We start from the raw sequence: 17867 nt of genomic DNA, 5'->3' as shown, positions 1-17867 counted from the left end.
TCTGCGCTTTGTGCTGCCTACTTTCGGGCGCAGTCAACCAAATCCAGCGCCTGACTCTGATTTGGGATACGGAGCCGGACCCCAAAATGGGGTCCGGTCTGCGCCGCTTGAGCAATCATGTGAATCGAGCTCTATATAATTTGCAAAACTATGCGAGTCACTAAGTTTACGCGTGTGCCTCACATATATTATGTAAAGCGCCAGTTGCCTTACTTATTGTTTGTGTTTAGATATTTTGTGCTTGTGCCCGAAGGATTTTTGGGTATCCTGATATATGTTTTTGAATTTCTTATGAAGCAACACTTTGCTGGGATTAAGGTGACCAATCCGATAGAGTGCTACAATTCCATCTACCAAATGTTCGGGTTCACGGTTGCAATCTCCTAAGCCGAAGCTAACTGTTATTTCTTAAGCAGGAAACTATTTATGAAATTGATTGGTAAATAAAATAAATTGGTAAATGAGAATAACACGCTCAGCTAAATGTACATTTTCATTTGTTTTTCTTTCTTTAGTTCAGGGAAAATTAGATTTTAATGATATGTGTCAGTTGCAAGTATCATAATTTTCGTACGTAAAAAGAACGGCACCAAAAACCTTGTGTCCTTGTCAAAATTGAAAGATTGTCTTAAATAACTTGCACAGTTTGTCAATGAAATATATCATGTGATTGAGACAAAAAAAAAAGGTTTAGGTATCATTAATCACAATTCCCTTCTGAATGCGACCATAGAAAAAGTTGATAAATTACATCGCTACTTTTTGAATATTTATAAAAATTAATTTGTATATCCACATCAATAGTTTTTATGTTCATGCTTTAAAGCTCCTATTTAACTTGAGCACATATTAATCAAAATTATGTTAAATTGCCAACCATTTCCACACAAAAAAAATAATTTAGTGTCGTTGTGGCTGTGTCTGTGACTGTTGTGTTTGTGTGTGTGTTAACCTCGTGTGGCTTGGGCTAATGTGGCTGCAGGTTGGTCAGCTAAATGAATTAATCTTACATGTCGTTGACACATTTTCTGTTGATGCCCCAATGTGTTGAGCACTTGGTTTCCGGTACGAATTGGCTTACCTGTAGATGGTTCCAGGAGTCCAAGCAAACAGTAGGCGTGCAAGAGAAAGAGAAACAGAACGGAAAACGTAGGTGTGTGAGTCAAAAAGTCGGAAACACACGGATACACGCATGATATATATTTACATACATATTATATATGCCTTAATATATAGATTTACATACATATGTACATGGCTCTCTAAGGCAATTTAAATACAAAATGAAATACAAAGGCGCAAAACATTTTGTGGCAAGCTGTGGCTGCTTTTTTTAAGTGAATGCAATTAATTAACGGATTTTAGACACATTATATATATAACTCCACCACTCTCTCCCTCTCTCAGTCTATTTATCTTTTCACACACTCGTGTTTTGGGTATTTGTGTGTGTGTGTGTGGCTCACCTGATGTCCGGAGCATATGGAGCCATTGGGCACACGCACACGAAACGGACTATGCACTGGGCAGGAGGTGCGCGGTCCCCAGCGCGATGAGGCCGCCTGTTGCAGGGACAACGCTGAGCTACACGGATTGAACAGAGCCGGTGGCGGCGGGCAGGGCGGCGCTGACATGCTGATTGAGCTGAGACCGCTCATGCTGCGACAATGTCCCGACAGCATGGCAACATCAGCAGCCGAGCATTGGTTTACGGGAATGCCCTGGCCGCTGCTGCCGACGCCGCTGCCGCTCATGCCGCTGCTGCCACTGCTGCCGCCGCCGCCACCGCCGAGCAAGGACATGTGTGAGCCACAACCACCGGACATCAACGATTGTGATGTTAGCCCATGATGCTGGCACATGCCGACGCCGCCGGATGCTGTCACGCCCGCTGCTGACCATTGACCGCCAGACGCCGCTGCTCCCGATGCCGCTGCTCCCGATCCTCCTGCTGCTGCTGCAGCCTGTGTGTCACCGCCGCCGCCGCCGCCACAGTAGTGATCCACGGTAAAACTGTCTTGGCTACCAGAGCATTGCAATCGATGCGGTGGCGGTGGCGAGGATTGGCGCGAGTAAATGTTGTATGCTGTTCCCCTGGTTCTATATGTCCTTGAACCTTCTGATATGGTGCACTTTCCGTTGTTCCCTTGCTTGTTGCAGTTGCTGTTGCTGCTCCTGTTGTTGTTGCTTAACTTCTTGGGAAACTCTTGTCGCCTGTTCTACTTGATTTTCAGGTATGCGTTGTTCTTGCTCTTGGCAGCTGAGTCACTTGATCACAGCGTTGACTAACATCAACAACAACAACAACAACAGTTAACAATAAACAACAACAACAATAAACGTGGATTCCACTTTATGGATTTGCCTTAATATTACAACAATTGAAACATGTATGCATTTTCCATATGTTGTTGCTGTTGCCGCTCTTCGTTTGGTTGCATTGAAATTCTCTTGAATTCTTTAGCTATCACGGTACATGTATATACATATACATACATACATATATATGTATTTATACTGTCTACATATATGGGAGTATGTATTTAGTAATAATTTATTGGAGCCCTGTGGAGCTCACTTGGTGTCGTATTCTTTAAAATTATTGTTTCCTTTAATTGATTTATGTTGTTCTTTTTTTCCCTTGTTGCTTTAAGTGTTTGTTGTTTTTATTAAATTATTAAATGCTTCTTTTTAGTGTTTATTCATCACAATTGTGTTTATTTTTATATTTATTGTTATTTTCATGTATTTTAGTTGCAGTGTTTTAATTTGTGTATATTTATATTATTTGTTTATAAATTGTATTTAAGTTGCAGTGTTTTAAATTTTTACAAGTATTCACTATTTATTTTCAAGTTGAATTTAGTTTGAAATTTTGAGTTGCCTTTTTGGTTAATTTTTGTTTTAGCATGCGAGTTCTGCAAAAGAAAATTGTTGAGAAGCCCAAAATTAAACGAAACGATCTATTAATGGACTTGTGGAAAACTTGGATTGTGTGGGTAACTACGAGTTAAGCTACATGGATAAAGTTTTTCTAAGTCAATATTGTTGGGAATAGCTCAGCACAGCAACATATATATATCAAATGTATAATTGGGAGAAAATCATAATATAATAAAACTTGGACTTGAAGTAAATATTTATACGAACGCAATGCAAATAAGATTGTCAAAGTTTGCTTTCGCGTTATTAAAACGAATAATAACATGAAAATGTCCATTAGCTGTCAACTTTAATTAAAGCAAACTGGCTGCCTAGTAAAAATATAATTTTATGCGCCTAGATGATAAGAAAGGAAAAATAACCACCCATGGGAAGAACGCTATCTAAATTGGCCCAAAGGCCGACAAAAATCGTTTGGGTAAAAAAGGAACCAAAAAAAGAAAGCAACATTTTTAAAACTCGTAATATGCGAAAAGGAGCAAACTCCAAATACAATTCCCCAGCGAACAGAGCTCAAATAACGATGGCAGCAATGCGAGACTATTTATGTTAAATACATAGTTTTTGGGGAAAGTTCACAGTTGCACAGGACTGCGAATGTCGAATTAAATTAAGAAGGAATTGTGAATGCTTAAATAACATGTTTTTAAATGTGGGTCCTTATAGGCAGATGGTTAGCCAAGGCTGTGCATTGGCCTCAGCTTGGGGCCCAAAGGTGCTGAAATGTTTGTTTCGCCGGTTTCCGTTGCCGTATTTTAAGAATGCTAATGTGGCCCTGTCGCTTCCGCACCATAATTGAATGAGAACGTGCTGAGCTTTTCGCATTGGCTTGGGGAGTCGGCAGTCAGGTTCGCCCAACGGCAACCAGCAGACGCAACTTTGCAGCGCAACATACGCGAATAAAATAACCAAATTCAATTCATAAAAAATTCAAAAAAAATATATATAAAAAGGGAGAACAAAATGTACAGACATTTTTATACAGAACAGCAAAAGCTAACCAAAAAAAAAAGTAACAGAAATGCTGCTGAAGTCTAATAAATAGACGGACGGGTGGAGCTAAGGGGAGAAAGTCTGAATCTGAAGTGTGGAGCAGTTTGGTTGTGTGTGTGTGTGTGTGTGTGAGTGGGCGGTTATTGCAGTTGGGCTGGAGCCAAGTAAATGATACCAAACTTTGTCTGTGTATGGGTGCAGTGCTCTCTTCGAGGCTGTGTTTGTGTTTGCGGGAGGAAGGGCAGGGGGTTGGTGTGTGTGTATACACACACATTTTTTGATAAGGCAAAAGTAGACGGAAATGGAATAGGAAAGAGAAGGCAAGCGGCAGGAAGCATGAAGCTGCTGTGCTGAGGAGCCAAGGCAGTGAAGTGAACGAAATTTGTGGAGTGTAGAGATGAAACAGCATTCATTGGGGGGGTCGGGGCTGTCAGGTGTAACGGGGATGACTTGCTATTCAGCTCATACTTACTGCAAAGTTGTTGATGTTGTTTTTGTTGTTTTTGTTGATTTTCTTGTCGGGAGCATCTAAATCGTTGTGTTGTTGTTGTTTTTGTTGCTTTTGTTATTGTGTTTATGGCTGTTATTCAATTTTATTGTAAGCATTTGCAGTTCTTGTTTTTGCCGTCTCTGCGAGTCAAAATCAATAATGAAATTATACGAAGCAGTTTTACCGTTCTCGCTTTATTTTTATTTTATTATTATTATTATTATTTTATTTTATTTTATTTTTTTTTAAGCACGAGGTTTGTTTCTTGTACTAAGCAACAGCAGCCAAAAGCAGTCGCTGCAGTCGTAGATCATAAATGAATAAGCCAGCTGTCACCGTTTTATTCAATTTCCAAAATTCACACAAACCGCACACACACACACACACACACACACCAAAATGTACACAAATCCACACACAGATAGACAGAGAGCTGAACACGAGGTATGAAATCTGATTAATTTAATTCAATTTGTAACGCGTTCGCCTGTCGTTTGCCAAATCATTGATAATAATTTTGGTCAAATCGATTTAGAAATGCTGGTGGTTCGATTGGTTGTTCGGTTAGTTGCCCTCGACGGGCCAGGCCAGGCCAGCCCAGTCCAGGCAATCTAAACGGGAGACAGTGCGGTTGTTGCTTCGCACGAAGGCGCCGCCGTCAATGACAACGATAACCGACAACCGACAACCGACACGAGAGCAGCGTTGCCTCGCTGCCTTGTTGCCTCGCAGAGACTCGTGCTTCTCCTTACGAGCAACTCCCACATACACACACACACAAAGATGTGTGTGTCTGTGTGTGTTTGTGAGACCGCTCGATGCCAGCAAACCAATATGCAAAAAATATCAGCAGCAAGTAGCGAGCTTAAATTCAATGGCATGAAAAAGTCGCCAAAAGAACGTGTGCGCGACTGCGTCTCGAATGTGTGCCTCTGTGTGTTTATATGTATGTGTGTGTGTGTGTGTATGTGTGTGTGTGTGTGTGTGTGTGTGTGTGTGTGTATGTGTGTGTGAGGTGAGTGCGTGTTGATTTTCTTTGACTTTATTTTTCTGTTTTTCTGTCGTGGCGTGTGAAAATCAATTTGTGTCTAACTTTTTTTGGTCGGCCACTCGCCACAAATTTTCACTGCCTACTTTTGTGAGCCAGCAGTTGGTAAACCATTTCTTAGCTGGGCCCCAAAAGTTTGTGCACTTGCTTTTGAAAATTAAAAAGTTTCGTTTCGCCTGTTTCTGGTTCATTCATTATAGCCTTACAGCTTCACTTATTACATTTCATTTTTTCTCGACTTTTTTTTAGCTATTTTTTTGCTTTTTTTTTTTTTGCACTGGCTTGCGCCGTATGGCAACGAATACGACAACAGCAACAACAACGACAGCTATGACGAAGACGAGGATGAGCCCGATATATAGCTCACACTCACTCTTGGTAAGCGTGCGTGTTTTTTCTTGTGTGTGTCTGTGTGTGTTTGTGTGTGTCAGCAGCCGTCGTCGCTGTTGAAGCGCTGGCCGTACTAAATATTGCTTTTCTACTGCTGCTGCTGCTGATGTTGCTGCTGCTGCTGCTGCTGCTGCTGCTGCTGCTGTTGTTTTGTGTACCCGTCCTATCCAGACAAGGGCTCGCGTTATACTGCCACTGTTCCAGCCAGCAAGGTGCACAGTTATAGACTAAACTCTGAATTATCAGCGGCAGTCCGACAATGCTGCCTCTGCTTAGCTCTCCCAGCTGAATGCAGCAGCAGCCAACTTCGCAGCAGCATTTTCAAAAGCAGCAGCAGCAGCAGCAGTTTTTCACCTAGCAATCAATTTCCGGTGCAGATGGCAACTTTATGTGCTCGCCATATGCGTGCAAAAGAGATGACTATATTGGCCATTCTATTTGGTTTGGTGGTGGTGGGTTGTTGCTGTTGCTGTTGCTGCTGCTGCTGCTTGTGCTGAATCTGTGCAGGATGCTGTGCAGGACATGCGCATTGATACGACTCAGTGTCACAGAGAGGGCGAAAAATTTAGGCTGGCCACCATTTCTTACTATAGGCCGCAAGCAGCGCTGCCGGCGTTAACGATGACTGCGCCGCCAGCTGCGCTGCTATTTGTGTAGCATCAGCAGCATCAGCAGCAGCAGCAGCAGCACGTAACGTGAAGGGCTTGCGAAAATATTCGTAATTTATAGCGCAATGTCTGCTCCACGTAGTCGTTAACCCAATCATCGCCGGCGTTGCCCCGTCATCATCATCATCATCATCATCATCATCAACAGCAACAGCAGCAGCATCATCATCAACAGCATCAGCATCAGCATCAGCACTACGATCATCAACGAGTTGCTGATGCTGCTGCTGCTGCTGCTGCTGCTGCTGCTGCTGGCTGCTTCTGCTGGCTGCTATGGCTGCGGTCGCATTGCTAAATCATGACAACGAGTATGGCCAAAGTAAAGTAGGTGACTTGTGTCCACACAAACACACACACACAGACAAACATAGATACACAAACACACACACACACAGAGAGAGAGAAAGACGTTCACTTCCACACAGATAGCTGTGCCCACTTCTTATTTGACAACCTCATGCGGGCTTGCGCCAAAGGAATCATGGCCAAAGGAAAGAATGCCGAAGCCGAAGCCGCAACCTAATTACTTGTGGTAAGCTGCCCAGTTGGCAAAAATGTGCAAACAGTCCGATAGTAGGCAGTAGGTAACACAGTGGGCCAGACCACAACTGGACAGGCTTATGAGTTATGGAAACTGTGCTGAGGCACAGCAAGTAATTATGAAATATTTTGCGGCACAGCGCTTACAAGCGCAGACAGAGAGTGGGCAAGAGAGAGAGAGAGAGAGAGAGAGATAGACAATCGATTGATTTGCAAGGACAACAAACTGCTGCTGTCTCCTCACTCCCCCAAACCGTAATGAAGCTGCAACAGCTCCTTGTTGCTGCACCTACTACGCAAATGCTGTCACGTTTAATGCGGAACATAACAGGCTTTTAATTAATGCACAATAAAGTGCACGGCGTGCTGCAATCCCGTCAAGTGCGACAACGATTTGGAATGCATTTGGCCTCAAGGACATATGGGTGCTGGCAATAGGGTCGCCCAGAGCCAAGGCACATGGCGAGCACAGTGTTGTAGGTCAAGGCCCAAAACACATGTAATACCAGCTGTGGATGGCTTCGAATGTTAGCCAATAAACTATGAACATAAAATTGTCGTTGTTCCTGTTGCTGTTGCTATTGCTATTGCCATTGCTATGTCGTAGTCGTGTGGACAAAGAGCAATTTCGTAACGAATTTGTCAATTTATCGAAGTGGCAATAGCATTTACTCGCCACAAACAACAATGTTGCAAACAACACCCTGAAAAGTTCAGGCATTCCAACATTTATGTGTGTGTCGCCAAAAGGGGTATGCTTAATGTGTCAGTGGGCCCCGGCCCAGCTTGCGGCTTGTGACCGGGCCAATTCTGGGCAGGTAGCTGGTGGTGATGGCAGTTAGCCTGCTTGCTTGTTGACACGTTTAGTTGTCGGCTCACACACAAACTCAAACACACACATGCATGTATACGTGATGTATACGTATGTTTTTGTAAACATGTATGCAGCCTCGCTCGCTCAGATATACCTTAGATATGTATATGTGGATACCGTGGTGTATATTTGGCAAATCACTAACAAGTCAAAGGTAGAGCGAGCATTGTAATAAAGCTGATGGTAAATTGGAGGCAACTACTTGCTAGATGCTGCCACAGACATCACACAGGCAGGAGGAGGCTAGCGAGCAGGCGCAAAATGGGGTAAGCCTTGAATAAATGTAAATTCGATAGCCATTTGTAAATTGATATGGGCATCATGAAATGCCTTTAACTAAATGTCGACAGACAACATTAAAACCTGACACCGACCAAAAATGTATGGTAATATTATTATGCATGTATTCGGGTTGGATTGTCAGCAGCTATCTGGTCATTTGTATGCATTATTCTTGACCAACTGCTTTGTCTTCATTAATTCAATTTACAATTAATTGTGAACCATGCACAATTTCAATAATTGCAAATGTCAGCCAACTTATTGATTTACTCTATGAATTTGAGCGGGGGACAGCTTGGATTAAAGCATAACCATTTGCCAATTAGCATTTGCATCAAGAAATGCCTTCAGCAAAATAACAGCCAGACTCAAACAAAACAAAATTGGTATCATACATTCGGGTTGAAAATCAGGCCAAAATGCATATTTGAAAATTAATAGTAAACATATTTTAAAAATAGTTTATTAAACTAATAAGCATAGTCCGAGTTTGCTGCTTATTTCGCAAATAAAAGCAATGCTTTGCATTTGGATTTTAATTAAATTATTTTCGATGAAATAATACGTCGTTATTAAATACGGGAATTACCAGCGTGCTTTCTCAGATTTCTCATCAGGTTTTGTTTTCATTCATTTAAAATCATTTATTTGTTGCCTCCATAACTCGCTTTTTCTTTACTTTTATTTGTATTTCAACTCTAAACTAATATAGTTAGTATTATCTTAAAGCTAACTGAACAAATTATCTTGTGCTTATTATGAGACTCATCCAGTGGTCTGCCAATAAAAGATGTACGATTTTATTATTACAGTTTGCTGGTCAAACGATTACACAAATATTTCGAGTGCATCTCAGTAGTAAAGTCGAGAAATGTAAAGATTGCCCTCAGAGTGCTAGTGAATTCGTGTTATACAGCAATAATTACGTATTTGTAACCTCATTAGTTATTTACAGCGTTGCTTGAGGGACTCTGCAGCATTTGCATAAACTGACTGCCAAATCAGAGGTGTAGGGAAACTTAAATGCGGCAATGACGTCTACGACTGCTGCTGTAATCATTTACCTGCTGATGTAAGTTGTTGTAGTAGCGGATGATGTGCGGAGGCAGCTGTTCCGCCGTCTCCAGTCCGATCCACTGGAAGATACTGAACTGTGGCGCCGATGTTGTAGTTGTTGTTGTCGTTGTTAAGGATGTGCTGTCGCAGCAACAACAAAAGTCCTCCTCCTCATCAACGGCTTCGTCCGCCATTCAAAACTTGTATGCTAATTTCAGTTGCTTTGGTCGATATTGGCCCTTCGTTTTATAATTTGTTCACTTCTTTATTTTATTTTTGTTTTTTTGTTGTTGTTGTGGCACACATTTGAATTTAAATTGAGTTATAACGGCGCAGTTGATGCTGCAGCACTTTGTTGTGCTGCCAATTTATGAGCAGCGCGACAGCACAGCACCAGTTCCAGCAACAGCGACAGCACCAACCCGAGACACAGTCCCAGCCCCACATGGTGGGGCTCGGGGGTGCGGCGTCGCCAATGACAGCGGTTGCCCTTTTGTCAATTGCTCCCATGTGGGCTTTACCGCCAAACACGTGCCTGTAAACTTGGCTACAACTGTGGCGATGTCTGTGGCTCTGGCTGTGACGGCTTGGAGCTCCTGTTCGCTGGAGGTTACTGCGGAAATTCGCGCGTAATTGGCACACTGACACGGCACTACACACTCCAGAGGAAACTTCGCGTTCACGTTCGCGTTCGCATCTGTATCCACATCCACATCAACATCCACATTCGCGTCCGCGTCCGCGTCCGCCTCCTGTTAATTGGGTCAAGCGAACGCGGGTTGTGCGGAGCGCGTCAGAGTGAGTCACTTGAGAAATAGACTCGAGTAAACTTAACTCGACTTGACGAAGGTCTCACAATACACAAACACACACACATACACTGATACTCGCATACACTCACACACACACACACACACCCACTACCTATTCCCCGAGCTTTGTTTAGCCAACAGCTAACCCTTTTATGGATGAGGGGCAGTTGGCAAATGGGGGCGACCTGAAGGCGTGGGCCGATGTCGCGAAATCGCTCGTTAGGCGCCTCTTTCACACATCACTTGGCAAGTGTCAAATAAATCCAACTGGAGGCTGCGACGTTGTCGTCGTTCCCTCGCGGCGACTGCGCCGCAAACTAAACTCAAATTTGTGCGCGCTTTTTTGTTTAAGTCAATCACGAATGCTCGGTTAGTTTATACAACGCAGACACTCACGCAAAATGCACGTATATATGAATGTGCACATGTACGCTGTGTGTGTGTTAGTATATGCATTTGCAATGCCTCTGCAACCAGCACCAGCAGCAGCAGCAGCAGCGTATTGCGCTCGCTGCACTTTGCAGCGCAAACGGTGAAAGAGAATGCAGAGCGTGAATGGGAGAGATGAGATTTGCAGCGGAATGATGTTTGGACTGCGGCCGAGGTCCTTAAAAAACATAGTTGTTGTTCTTACCTACCTAGCCTACCCAACACCTCACACCCCACACCCAACACCCTCTACACTCAACACCCAGCAGCATCCAATCTGCTCTCTGGCTGATTGTGGATGTTGTATATAGCATTAACACATTCGCTCATTGCTTGCTGAGCCTGCGTTTTGTGCAGTTGTTCAGTTGTTCATATCGTCTGTCATATTTATCCATCTACTATTCCGCCTTTGCCACTTCTTCTGTTTCTCCTTCTTCTTTGTTTTGTTGCTTTTTCTTTTTTCTTTTTTTTTTTTGTTTCCATGAATTTATGAAAATGAGTCGCTGGCACACGAGCACAGCTTGCGTCACACACAAAGCGGCAGACAGAAAGCTGGACTGCCGGACATATTGTCCGGCAGAAAGGCAGTGGATTATATGAGTGGTGTGCTAGACTGAAATATACCCTGTGATGACAATGTAACAATTTTAATTTTAATAATCCAACGTGTTTTTTTAAAAGTCAAACACTCTACTCAATTTCATATGTGGACTTGTCTACAGGATTAGCTTATTCAAAGTTAAATAAAGACTTAAAGCGAACACATTCCATAGTTCTTTGTATTATTTAAACTTTCAATTATTTTCTATATTTTTGTTTTTGTTTTTGATTACAATCAGAATCTGTCAAGAAAATAATAAGCACCCCTCAATGTGTACAATATATATATATAAGATGGCTTTTGTAATAATTGTTATTTGAATCGATATACAAATGGGAAAATATATATATAAAGCTCTGTTGGAGTGCTTATCCTTGCACTCTGTAATATGTACAGGGTATCCAAAAAATATGAAGCACAGCCGCCCAGCTGCAAAAAGTGTAGTCTGTTTCAAGGAGCAATTAACGACAGTGGATGGCACAGAGTTATAGCGTTCATATCGCATACAGGCAGGCTCAGAGAATACCAACGAGAATGGAAAAAAGCTTTACATCGATATACGCTGCCTGCAAGCAGGTCCATTAAATAGTAAATAGAGTAAATGCCATTTAACGCAACTAACTCAATAAATAAAACAAAATAAGTCATAGGAAATGTATAATTCCACATCATTCCGTACATATTAAATCGAAATAGTTTTATTCGTACAGGTATATTTAACATCCATGCTTATATGCAGTAAATAAATAGACAACTTGTTCTAACGCAACCATAGAAAAGTGTGTTTAGTCGTCGTTGTGATGTAACAGCCGAGCTTTGTTATTTTGTTTCGCAATCGTTAAATGTTTTTCTGTTGGTCTGTTGCAAATGTGTGGCACACTCCGCCGCCGACGACAGAGTCGGCAATTGAGCTGTGTAGCATACTTTTCTGCGCAAAAAGCCTTCAGGGAGAAGCCACAGGGACTGGCACTGCCTGTTGTGGCAGCAGCAGCAGCACCAGCAGCAGCAAAGTCCGAATTTAATTTAGGTTTATTTTGATTAAATTGTTTGTATTTTGGTTGCATTAGCAGGCGCAGTCTGTTTGTACACGTACAGTGTATAGAATGTAGCAATGAGTGGTGTGTATGTGTGTGGCACTGTTTGAGCAAAGGATTAGTGAGCGCTCTGCGGGAGTTGACATAGTAGCACACAGTACTCTAGTTTTGGTGGCGGTGGTGGTTTCCCCCTGTATGCAATTTCTAGTTTGTTGGCACAAAATACATTTCAAATTTGTTTTGGCTTATACTAAACCGAAATGCTGAGTGGACCACAGATTGATATGACCACATGGCCAGTTGCTGGCAGGCAACACAGTAGGCAATCATGTGCTTGAGCCGACAGTTTGCCCCAAAATATAGCCACAAATATACAACATATGTATGCATATACACAAAGTATTTGACAAATTAAAAGTGGGCTCACCTGTAAGTGGGGAGCGGCGAGTAGCTGCATCAGCTCATCCTTGGCATACTTATTGCCAACAGCGACGCCAACCGATGACAATTGCTCCAGGACATCGCGACTGCGCGCCACAGCCTCGGCGCTGGGCGCCCGGCCATTGGTCGTGATTATCGAGGAGCCAATGCGATCGAAAAGCTGCAGAAACTGTTGCAAGCGACCATCGCGCAACATATCTCGCAGCACATCCGCATCGACGTGTGCATCCTGCAGTGAGTAAATATCATCCAGGCAATCCAATATGCGCTGCACCGCCTCGATACCCGCCTCCTCGTCGGCCCACTCGTCCGGTGCACCTGCAATCGGCACTACAAAGTTGATTATCAATAAAGCAGTTGATTCGGCATTCATCCGGGCATTCATCCACTTACTGTCCGCATCGGTGACATAGAGCGGATCCATGTTGGTACCGCCAGCAATGGCCTGCACTGCTCCCTTGAGTTTGCGTCGTGCATTGTAGCGCTTCAATTCCTCAACGGTATCCGCCAAATGTGTGCGCTGCAATTTGTCGCGATCCCTAATCCAGGGATGATCTAGCACCTCAGCTATCGATAATCTATGATGGGGATTGGCTGCCAGCATTTTCATGACTAGATCCTTAGCATTGGCCGAAATGGATTTCCATTCAGGCGCCTCAAACTGAAAAAAAAACATGTACAGCAATTAAATATGCAAATCGCATTACATCATTAGGTTTATAGATAATTACCGATAGGCGTCCCCGTGCTATTGATTGCTGTAATCGCACCCCGGATCCTAGAAAAGGTAGCCTTCCCGACAGCAGAACGTGCAACATTACACCAGCTCCCCAAACGTCACAGCCCTTGCCATATAGACGCCGGGTGACCACCTCTGGTGCCATATAGTGCGGACAGCCCACTCGGCCGTGTGTTTCAATGGTTTCGCGCGTACCTGGCAATTGTATCGCCGATCCAAATCCACCCAGCTTCACTGGCGCCGAGTTGTCAATTGTCGCCAGAAGCGCACACGCTGGTCGCACATCTCTGTGCAGGATGTCGTTTTCATGGCAGTAACGCAGGGCCTCCAATATCTGGCGCATATAGTGGCTGTTGGCAATAACAACACAACGATTAATCTTATTATACTCTTCTCAATTCGACACTTATTACTGCTAGTATTTCTAACTTACAAAGTTTAAATTCGAGTTGAAAATTACAATCGTTGGAATAGTTAATTAAACAGCAGACAATTTAAGAATCCAAACCAACATTTCTGTTTCAATAATTTGTGAAATGTCTAAACATTTTACAAAATCGTATTCTTTAAAGCTTAAACAATCGCTATCTGATCAACAGAATAACATTTTAACAAAACCATTTTCATAGGTAGTATTTAATTATATTAAAATATGCAGCGCTAAACGTACAAAATTATAATTGGTATCTGCTCTGTTCTCTGCATTTACAGCCATCATTCAAAAAATATGTTTAACTATTCATTTACAGAGTTCATTCAAATTGTTTTTTTAACTCTTCATTTACTGCCTTCATTTGGGAGCTCATTTTATGTTGGCTCTTGGGTAAAAACAGGTGTTGGAATACAATAATTATGGGCTGTTTATTCATGCTCACCAAGCCACCGCCTCGCTGTAGACAAAACCTGCGACGGCACGACGCACAACCTCAAAGCACAAGTCGGAGCCTTCCATGCTGCAAGCAAAGCGAAAGGAATTATTTAAGTGGCCTACATTCAAATGGTGTTTGGGTATTTGGGTGTGCCTGTGCCTGTCTGTGTGTGTTTGTGTGCGTGTGATTTACTTACAATTCAAAGACCATGTAGAGCATGCCCTCGGAACTGTAGGTTTCCAGTAGCTCGACTATGTGCGGATGCTTCAGCATGTGACATATTGTGGCTTCACGTTTCAGATCTGTAATGGCGTGCAATTAGTTGATATTAGAATGAGTTACATTTGTATGGCCGCCCAAAAGGCCACCACTTCCACTCCACACTCCCAAAACACGCAGCGCCCATGTCTAACACCAGCTGGCCGTGAGCTCTAATGGATTTTGGGGCTGACTTATGTGCCAGCCATGTATCATTTAGTCAATATCCAAAGTCCGGACGCTATTGCGTTTGAGCAATTCATTTTTAATTGGCCAATGGAGGGAGTTACGACTTGAGCCTCGACTCTCCTACAGCCTTCTACCGGCTTTGTCCTTATCCATGTCCTTATCCAGTGCTGTCGTGTTTTGGGAACGAACAAGGGAACGGCACGTGCTAAATATGCTCCGTTGTTACCGCTCAATTAGGAACAACAAATTTTGTATAATTTGCGCAGCTTAATTATAATTTATTCACTCAAAGTACTTCGGTTGCCACCGCTTTGGGGCAAGGTCGACGTGGCAACTTACCCGCTGTGCTCAGTCCTGGGCTCGCCGTAAACTTGGCCACATCAACAATTTTGACAGCAAATTGCTGATTGGACTCTCTATGTATGCAGCGGCGCACAATGGAGAATGGTCCTCTGCAATATATAAAATAAATATGTACACACTCACATACATGTATATCAAATATTTAGTAAAAGTTTTCAACTGATTTCATGCGTTCAAATGTCCTTGCTGACCTTATCGGGCTAACTTGCTGACTTACTGAGCACGCCAAAACTAGTCAAATTGTGTTGCAAACTCAAAACTAGTTAGATCAGCAGCTAACCCACTGCCACATTAATATTAATGCGTAATGTAAAAGGTGACTTCACAACTTGTTGGCCAACTTTTGTGCATGCTGGCCATTGGGTCACGTTAGTACAGTGATCACTCACAAATTGCCAATTTCCCAAAAATAATGCATTTCGGAAAGTTTCGCGGCAAGGTCACGCATTATGCTGATGCCAACTTCGTGAAGTTCGCCATTTGTGAGCGATTACTGTACTGAAAGCAATACGTGCGTCGACAGATGATTTAGGGCGTCAGGCCTAATGAGATATGACAGCAAGTAAGAAAAATATAGAGGAAAGGAACTTACTTGCCAATGACCTCGCAGAGTTCGTAAACATCGTCAAAGAGAATTTCGTCTTCGGTCATTTTGAATAATTGATGAATTAATGCCTCGTCCGACTGTCTCAATTGCTTTTTGGAATATTGATGAGCTGCACCAGGCTGATACTGGCTGCTGCTGCTGCTGATGCTGGGCAGAAACACCAGTTGGTACTTTGCGTCCGTCCCACCTCCAAAGACTTGAATGAACTTTAGTCTTTTAGCGGTCCGTTGATCTATGTTGTTGTTCTTATTGTTGCTCTTCTATTTATGTTTGTTGTTTCGTTGTAATTGATTGCGTTGTTGTTGGTGTTGGTGTTGCTGTTGCTGCTGCTGCTGTTGATGCTGCTGTTTTTGCAGTTGGCGTTAAAGATTCATGTCGCATGTAACTGAAAAATTACACAAAAAACTTTTTAATGTAATAAGCAAGTGGGCGCAAATAGCCAAAAAAATAAATCCAAATAAAAAAACGGAAATCGAAAAAGGCATTCGTTATCACAAGAGTCCTGTCGGGGTCCGTTCGGCCTGCTTCTTCTATGATGCGTCAATCACAGGTGGCCAATCGGGCCAAAGAACCCAAATCAATTACTGGAGCCAGCCACAAATTTGCAATGGGATTGAATCGAAAAGGAAGTTTCACCGTCAGCTGGCTGAACAACACGCAACCGAACGAGACAATTTGAATTTTTCAACACAAAAATGGTTTCCTGTGGTCGCTCCCAAAAAAAAAAAAGGTAAAAGGTAAACAAGGCACTCCACCAGTTGTGCAAGAAAGGCGCCTGATAAACAACAATAGCTGCTGCTATTCAAGTTTCACTCTTTGTGAAGCGTTTAATAGTTGTATTTTTATTTTGGGGAACCGCACTAGAAGCACATACTTCAAGTCGAAACACACTTTTTTGATGGCACTCCAAACTGGGAGAGCGCATGGGAGCGAGAGAGATGGAGAAAGGGAGAGAGAGAGAGAGAAGCGCAGGCGCAAAACGAAGTTCGTGTAAAAATCCCAATTGGCGAACGTAAAGGCAAAAAAAATGCAAGCAATGGCAGAAATGCTCACAATGCTCACTGGGACTGGATATCCGGGCCTTGCACCTGCACACCTACAATTTGTATTTGTGAAAATGCAACAATTTGGAATGCACACACACACGCATACACATACACACATAGCGAAGGGGCGGCACTCGAGTGTAGCAAGGATCAGGCAAGGCAAGGACATTTATCATATTTAATGCAGAGCGCACATTGGGCGCGGTATGGCTCGGGGCTTTAGGGCTCGGTCTCCAAGACTCAATTTCGGGCGAAGGCTTTTACCTTGTTCGTGTGCCTCTGACTGTCTGACTGACTAACTGCCGCTGTTCTGAAATTCCTTGACACTTTCAACTTGCCACACACACACCCGCACTCACACACACACACACGCACACACCCGCACTCGCACACACATACGTGGACACTTTTTGCTTTTCACATGTAAAACGACAAGTGACAATTAAGAAATTGATTCTTTGTCTAGTATTTTTACAAAGGATTTACATTGCTCAAACGCTGCCTACACAGACCCAATGCCTCCCACAAGGGACAGGCATACCGACACACACCGACACACACTCACACACACTCACACACCCCACACACACCCACACTCATTCACTTAAAATCTCTCACTCACACCCACACACACACACACATTTGGTGTTTTTTTTTTATGTACAAACCCTGTCGAAATCTCAGCACCGCACAACCGAATTTTTGCACAGAATTTTAGATTTTGGGTGGAGACATGTCCACGTTTTCAGTGTCACTGCCTCTAATTAGCTCACTCTATTGTTGCGCTCATTCGTTTTATATTGTAATTGATTTAATATTGCTATTTATTCAATTATTTTAACTTAAAACAAACACGGCCCGTGAATTGATTGGCAAAGACCTGCTAACAAGTGAACCGGTTCGCTGAGAAAAGAACCAGTTGAATTATTGCGAACGTTTTGCTTCTGTTAAGTGGCAACGCCACACTAGTGCTGTCACATCGTTGTAATTCGTTCGCTCAAATGTAAACAAAGGACTGATTCTAACGAACTGGCAGCGCTTCCAATTTGAAGACTATTACAAAAATTCCCATTCAATTTAATTCTCATAGGTTTTGGGTATGGATGTGATAGCACCATCTTTCGAAGTGGAGAGAAGAGCACTCCACGCCACCTGGCGGTCATGACTAGAGAGTCGAGATTTGGAAGAGAAAAGA

The 17867-nt window shown here is 42.9% G+C and overlaps 1 protein-coding gene across 13 annotated transcripts in view; it reads right to left on the bottom strand.

Moving 5' to 3' along the window:
• Positions 1–15905, bottom strand: part of LOC6564400 (peripheral plasma membrane protein CASK) — a 30424-nt gene extending 14519 nt beyond the window's left edge. For 2 of the 13 annotated variants that reach the window (XM_032737039.2, XM_032737041.2), the window contains exons 1-7: positions 15612–15901; positions 14996–15108; positions 14406–14511; positions 14216–14293; positions 13333–13690; positions 12995–13262; positions 12588–12931 (exon numbers count right to left, since the gene is read on the bottom strand). In XM_032737039.2, coding sequence (XP_032592930.1) covers positions 12588–12931; positions 12995–13262; positions 13333–13690; positions 14216–14293; positions 14406–14511; positions 14996–15108; positions 15612–15670 — 1326 coding nt within the window. In that variant the 5' untranslated portion in view covers positions 15671–15901. Of the gene's footprint in view, positions 1–1010; positions 1071–1466; positions 2335–2815; positions 2919–9292; positions 9531–12587; positions 13263–13332; positions 13691–14215; positions 14294–14405; positions 14512–14995; positions 15109–15611 lie in introns of those variants that run through there. The other 11 variants (XM_032737040.2, XM_043214887.1, XM_032737047.2 and 8 more) reach the window with 10 other exon arrangements.
• Between the last annotated feature and the right edge of the window lie 1962 nt (positions 15906–17867).

Source organism: Drosophila grimshawi, unplaced genomic scaffold (genome assembly GCF_018153295.1).
Source record: "Drosophila grimshawi isolate 15287-2541.00 unplaced genomic scaffold, ASM1815329v1 contig_311, whole genome shotgun sequence".
NCBI lineage: Eukaryota > Metazoa > Arthropoda > Insecta > Diptera > Drosophilidae > Drosophila > Drosophila grimshawi.
Note: the sequence above shows the minus strand (reverse complement) of the source record. Positions and strands in the feature narration are given on the sequence as shown.